This window comes from Arctopsyche grandis, chromosome 1, assembly GCF_051622035.1.
Source record: "Arctopsyche grandis isolate Sample6627 chromosome 1, ASM5162203v2, whole genome shotgun sequence".
NCBI lineage: Eukaryota > Metazoa > Arthropoda > Insecta > Trichoptera > Hydropsychidae > Arctopsyche > Arctopsyche grandis.
In genome coordinates, this window is record NC_135355.1 from 17799461 (window position 1) to 17806221 (window position 6761).

The following is a 6761-nucleotide window of genomic DNA, read 5'->3' on the forward strand; positions in this document are numbered from 1 at the left end:
TTTTATTTAATATATTGATAATAATTTTAATATATTGATTATAATTTTATTTTGATATTTGAATTTAATTTTAATATAATAATAATATTTTTAATTTTGATATTTAATTTCAATTTTTAAATTTAATTTTTATTTCGATATTTTGTACGCTACTGGTTTTATCCTGCTGGTTAAAACGTTGGACCAAAATCGTCGTTGGTTTGGTCCGTACGCAGCATAACGGACCGGAAGTTATTCAATCCTTACTAAATTTGACCCACTGAATTTTATTATGACAATGAATTTAATTGCTATCTTTTCGTTTATGAGATATGAGCGTTTTAAAATGCGCAATTTTAACAGATTTTTGACTTTTGCAATCATCTAGTATTATAAATATTTTAAAGCATTAAAAAATCACAAGCAATAGAAAAAACATCTGACTATTGATTTCAATACTCACTTTTGATACAGAAATACTAAATTTTGAATTAAAGCTTGCACAAACCAAAAATCTGTAAAAATTGCGACTTTATTATACGCTCTTTTCTCGTAAACGAGAAGAAACCAACATAAATCAATGTCATATTCGAATTTAGTGGGTTGAACTTAGTAAATATTGATAAATTTCTGCTCTGATAAGTAAAAAATTTTTTGTTGCTCAGTGTAACTGGTGTCATATTTTGATTACCAAATATCAAATTTGAATGTAATATGCAGATTGAAGACATTACTTTAATGCTTACAAAATTGTTAGGTATGTATGTTACATTTTATATTCACAAATCAGTTCAATCGTTGACGCTGAAAAACAATGTTCCTTTCAAATTATACCTTTAAAAATATGATAAAATTAATACGTTTTATATACATATAATATGTAGGTAATTCAATAAAAGTACCGTTATATGCAATATATTGTATCTTTAGAATAATACATAAAATATTATATATTGCATGTAAAGAAATCACTTGTAGAGTGAATCAGTTTATGGTTTTACGAGCTTTTCGCGACGGAAATCGTACGATTCCACTTTTATCGTATCGAATTCGATAATTTAATGTGTCGAAAAAGACTGTTAAGTCAACGAAGGTCGGAAAGTGTAGGTTGCGGGTCAAACTGAATAATTCATCTGTACATACATACATACATATATACATATGTATGTAGTTTTATATACGTGTGAACTTTTATAAATGATTCGATAAAATCGTTTTATTAATATATTGCAAACTTGTTCCGACCATAAAATTTGCTAAGATGAAGATTATGTTATATGACTTAATTTGACACTCGTCGAACACGTAACACATCATCAAGCTATTTATTCATTTATTTTTTAACTAAAAATTTACGACTCATTTTCTTTCATTTAATGAAATTGTATATACTAAACGTGTATTAAATACAATATATTATTATACACCGATATAATACTCGGAAAATAAACGACGCCCAACAGTTTGTGTACATACTCTTAGATTATCTAAATATAATTTAAATTTAAGATCGATCAAAAGATGTCATTTTTTTAAATATCACAAGAATACATTTTTCTTCAAAATTTATTTTATTGTTTAATATATATCTTGCTTTGTTTTAAAATTGATCTTTTTTTTTGTTTAATTTTGTTTAAAAAATAATAGTAGACACCGTGTTATATTTTTACTACTGTTTCAACTTTACATGCATATTTGACCTTATTCTATATTTCTCTCATTATGCAGCTGCATAACAAATGCAATGAGGCTGTTTAGATCTAGTTTTGGACTTGATATGCAAATCTTAAGGCCGATCGACAAAGCCCGCCCAAGTTCATGGTTTTCTCATGGGTTCATTGCGCTCTCAAACCATAAAACCTCGCGGAAATAAGGCTATAGATGAAGTGGCCCACGCCAAGCTCCAAAACCAATGCGTAATATTAAAAAAATATATAAAACGAACCCAGCCAAAAATACACCCACATGTAACTCGTCCAATAGTCCAATTACCAACGGCGCATGCAAATTAATTGCACATTAATTGCCGGAAGTCTACAACAGTGGAGGTTGCCATTTTGTTCTGAGGTGGAAACAAATATCAAGTTTTTATTTTTATTTTCATTTAATTTTTTTCTCGCTCTGTGGTACGCCTACTAACTAAAATTTTATTAATCGTTTATAATTACAATAGAGAAAAGACGTGCGAGGGCCATATTAGGTAATCACGTATCTAGAAGCTTTGTAAGAAATTATATTGTATGACGTTACTTGAAAATTTATACTCGATCAAAATTAGCAAATTGATAAATACGCATAATCAAAAGTAGCTACATAATTTAGAATCTAATTTATGTATCGTATAAACATATTTTGGAAGCTTATCTAAAACTATATCTTCAGTTTCGCAAGTCAATAACTAGATTATTAATTAATTCAGATTTAATGTGCAAAGTATTTTTCACTATTATGTACGTGCTGTGTTATTAATGATAAATCTCTGAGCCTTGTAGATGTTACAGTCCAAGTGTATATTTCGATTGTTCATGAAAATATGTATGCAATATGCATACGAACCAATCTGGCCAGTTTTAGTGTACACAAAAGAACAAATTAACAAATGAACTAGTTTATTTATGCTTACAGTATTAGGCATAAGTTTAAGTATTCTCAATAGTTTGTCCCATCCTTTAATTGTGTATTTACATATATGGTTACGCTGGGTTGAGATATTTTAAAAATTAGCGGAAATTATAGCAAAGTTGTACATAATGTGGTTTCCATAGAATTTCCCCTTCAATACTTGACGTTTTGACATCTCAAAGGTTTTTACACTTCAAACGTTTTGACAGTCAACAGTTTCATGCGACACCTGGTGACTCGATTTGAAGCTATTAGCACTTCAACTAAAACCAATAGTTCGTGTATGAACAAACTAGTATGTTCATGAACGAATATTTTTTCCAATATTTATTAGAGTATTATTATGCGACTTACATATTATACGACTATCGAATAAATAACGGTGATTTAAAAAAAATATTTAATTTAAATAAAATTTCATTTATTAAAAAAAGGACATATGAGATTTTAAAAATAATACAAAATAATCATGCTTTTGGCATTTTAGTGAATATCATAATGATCATCGTTCTCATAGGCTGGTACCGCATAATGGACAGGTTCAACTGCAGCGATCTGCAATAAATAAATGATTCATTATAACTGTGAATATACTTTTGTGTCCACAAATTAGAGGTTGATAATAATTCAATGAGTAATTACATAATTTATGTTTCAATAGAATTCAATCTGGAAAATAAACTGATTTGATTTAGCCTATCGGTCACTACATACATATTTTCATTTCTTGCCTAGCTTATAATCAAGTATAAAGCTAGTTTAAAAAATAATTAAAATGCGAGTATATATGTACAATATACAGTACACACATTTTAATTTTGAACATATACGGATACAACATGCAAACTATCGATTAATAGATTGACTGAAAACATACATATGTATTAATCAACGTCGAAAAACAACGACGAATGTACATATGTATACATATAACAAAGCAGTATCATTAATCAAACAAAATACAATAAAAAATAATTACCTTGTTAAGTTGGGGATGAACTGCATGCCCACTTTTATGCACAACCGCATTAAATCCATTATGATCATCAGCGGAATAGCTAACGGTCCTCGTAGACCCATCAGGCTCTACTAATGAATAGCTGCCTATGGAAATAAAGCGATTCGTTAATATCTAATAGACCCACTCAATATGTAGATAGTAAATGAGCTAGCCTTTGACAACATCGCCATCTCTTTCCTCTTGTTGTGTCTTTATATCACCAGTATGCGGATCTTTCACCCCATAGTTGAATTGATATTTGGGGTAAGCCTATAAAAAATCGATTTAGCACGGTTCAAATAGGATTTTTAGGTCATTGCAATCATGTCAATATACTCACCACGGGTTCATGATGTACGGGAGCGTGTCCACCATATTCCAAGCCATAATCGATGGGTGAACTAGTAACGATGGTCACGCACAGGATCAATAAGGCCGAAGCGACCTTTAATTTAAAAATTCAGTATTAAGCATTGTATCGGAAATTAAATTAAATTTTTCCTGCAATACGGCTGAGCGGACCTTCATTTTTCTCAGGATCGGTGTACGAAGTCCGTGTTTGGATTGGTGAAACTGAAGCTACCTATTACGCGATCCACGTACATATATAGTGTCCCCTCTTATACGGGTTAGGGTACTTGCAGAAAAATGTTAATTACCACCACTAGAGACTAGAGAGAGTGAATGTGGGCTTTTGGTATATGTACACACGTCTGGTCTTCAGCTCCAGATTCATCGTACCATGTCGTCGCTATCTCGATACTTTGTAATGATGCAATAGCAAATATGGAGTTTTACTTGTACATAGAATCGATGCATTTCATTTCAAATCGGTTCATTTGATCGAAATTTACTTTCCGTATATACCTATACATATATGTACATAGGTGTATTTTAATATCACAAAGTTATCCCACACATTCTTAGATGTTCTCTGTAACCACGAGAATAAGTAAAATAAATCTTATAAACTATCTGATTAGTTTTAAAAGGGTACCATTTATCGGCCCGGCAAAATAGCCCTATTTCCAGACAAATTAGGTATTTATCACGATATTATATACGAATGCTCATCTCTAAAACATTTCGCCCTGCAAATAAAACGAATTCCCCCTCTTTAAATTAGCTCGCACGACATATTCGGTGTTTGCCCGGCAAATTAAGCGTCAAATTGGTTACCAGTAACAAAAATAAAATTTGACAAAATTAAATAACGACCTAGCAACCTAATATTAAATGAATAGGGCCAAGTCTAACTTAACCTAACCTAACCTAACCCTTAAATAAATATGTGTTGGCTGCTAAGATATTACGATGTGTTAGGATGGATATTACGATGTGTGGACCATGAGAAGATTGGGAATTAATATGAAGCGGGGCGACGCGCTATCATCCAACTATCAAAAATTATAGTTTCACGATAGGGGCCAGTGAAAATATAATTGGATATGATTTAACTGAACTATAACCAGTGAAAATGTAACTGGTTATGATTTCACTGAAACATCAAATTTTATTTTTGTTACTGGCAACCCGTTTGACGTTTGATTTGCCGGACGAACGCCAATTCTGTCGTGCGAGCTATTTAAAGATGTTATGTAATTTGACATTTGTCGTGTAATTTATTTTACAGCCGTGCCAAAAATATTATCCCGTTTTAAAATACTGGTCTAGAAGTTCAAAAAATTGACTTGTACACATATTGCGTTATTTAAATTTAAACCAATACTTATTATTCCTTTTTCGGTTCAGCACACTTAAATTAAAAATAGAATAATCACTGCGCGATAAATACCACAAAAGAAGCAGAAACATAGTCGATAAACTTTTGTCAGTGTAACTAAAATAATAAAATAAATAATATTCGAATCACTAGATAATGCGCGTTTAGGAGAATGCTTATTTCTATGCATTTATACCAGCAAATTAATAATTTATACATAATTCGGCATTAAATATAAATATTTTTTATCAACAATCAATAATTTTATAGAGGCCTTTGATCTTACACTTCAGCTATGATATTCTTTTCAAATCACAACTTCATCTCCGCTGTATTTATTTTCCGCCTCCACATCTTCTAAGTGAATTTTTGAAAGATGAAGTGATATTCACATAGATTTCTGAAAGATGAGACTGATCAACAAAAAAATCACGTGTTTTACTTACCGGAGCAGAAATTAATCAATTATTAACCTTTATTAAGTTTGACCCACTGAATTTGAATCTGACAATGATATTTGTTGGTTTCTTCTCATTTATGATATATGAGCGTTTAAAAAATGCACAATTTTTTGTATTACAGTCTTTAACCCAAAATCTAGTATTATAAGGATTTTAAAGCATTGAAAAATCACGGTTAATAAAAAAAGCATCTGAATTTTGATTGTTATACTCACTTTTAGCACAGAAATACTAAATTTTGAATTAAATCCTGCTTTTATTTTAAATAAATTTTACTTTTAAAATTCGCTAGATAATAAATTGTATTTTTTTTTTGACACAGCAATACTAGATTTTGAGTTATAGATGTACAAGCCAAAAATCTGTAAAAATTGCAAATTTTTTCTCATATCTCATAAACGAGAAGAAACCACCAAAAAACATTGTCATATTCGAATTCAAGCAGTCAAATTTAGTAAAGATTGCATAGTCTCCGCTCCGTTCACTTTTTTTGTTGCTCAGTGTAATCCATGAAATTGCTCATTGAGTGATTTTGCATTTGGTAATCCAAATTCGTAAAAATGAAAAAAATATTAGGTAAAAAAAAACAAGAAGAAAAACACAAGAAAAGACAATTGATTTAATGTAAAAGATTTTTTAGTGCGATGTGAAGAATATGAAGAATATGAAAATTTTGAAAATTTAATTCACTATCAACTTAATAAAAATAAAATGTATGAAAAAGTCAAAGTCTAAATTCTTAATCTTAGCAACATCGAAACAATCTTATACAAAATATACGAATAAATTTTATACGATGACATCAATATTAAAAATTTAACTCCCATTTATTATTTTTTACTTGCCTTTTAACATCTTCAGCGACTATCATCTCACACACATATGAACATACAATCGTTTGTTTATGCGTGGAACGAATTCTGTGACCTGTGATGATTATTTTTCAAAATATATTCTTCGCAAGATAAGAAACAAT

At 30.1% G+C, this 6761-nt stretch overlaps 1 protein-coding gene across 2 annotated transcripts; it reads right to left on the bottom strand.

The window, feature by feature from the left end:
- Positions 1-3003: 3003 nt before the first annotated feature.
- LOC143911937 (cuticle protein 8-like) lies at positions 3004-6677 on the bottom strand. Of its 2 annotated transcripts, none has more exons than XM_077431045.1 (6): positions 6631-6677; positions 4124-4535; positions 3942-4046; positions 3775-3871; positions 3581-3705; positions 3004-3156 (listed from the first exon to the last, which is right to left on the bottom strand). In XM_077431045.1, the coding sequence occupies exons 2-6, from the start codon at positions 4127-4129 to the stop codon at positions 3085-3087; spliced, it is 405 nt and encodes a 134-aa protein (XP_077287171.1). In that variant the 5' UTR covers positions 4130-4535; positions 6631-6677; the 3' UTR covers positions 3004-3084. The 2 variants fall into 2 exon arrangements, with proteins under 2 accessions (XP_077287171.1, XP_077287165.1); XM_077431039.1 differs by lacking the exon at positions 6631-6677 and adding an exon at positions 5331-5408.
- Positions 6678-6761: the final 84 nt, after the last annotated feature.

Excerpts from the sequence above, each read along its gene's own strand:
- LOC143911937 (XM_077431045.1), bottom strand. Across the intron at positions 3,706-3,774 it reads AGATGGCGATGTTGTCAAAG|GCAGCTATTCATTAGTAGAG; the intron begins GCTAGCTCATTT and ends TTATTTCCATAG. Across the intron at positions 3,157-3,580 it reads TTCATCCCCAACTTAACAAG|ATCGCTGCAGTTGAACCTGT; the intron begins GTAATTATTTTT and ends TATTTATTGCAG.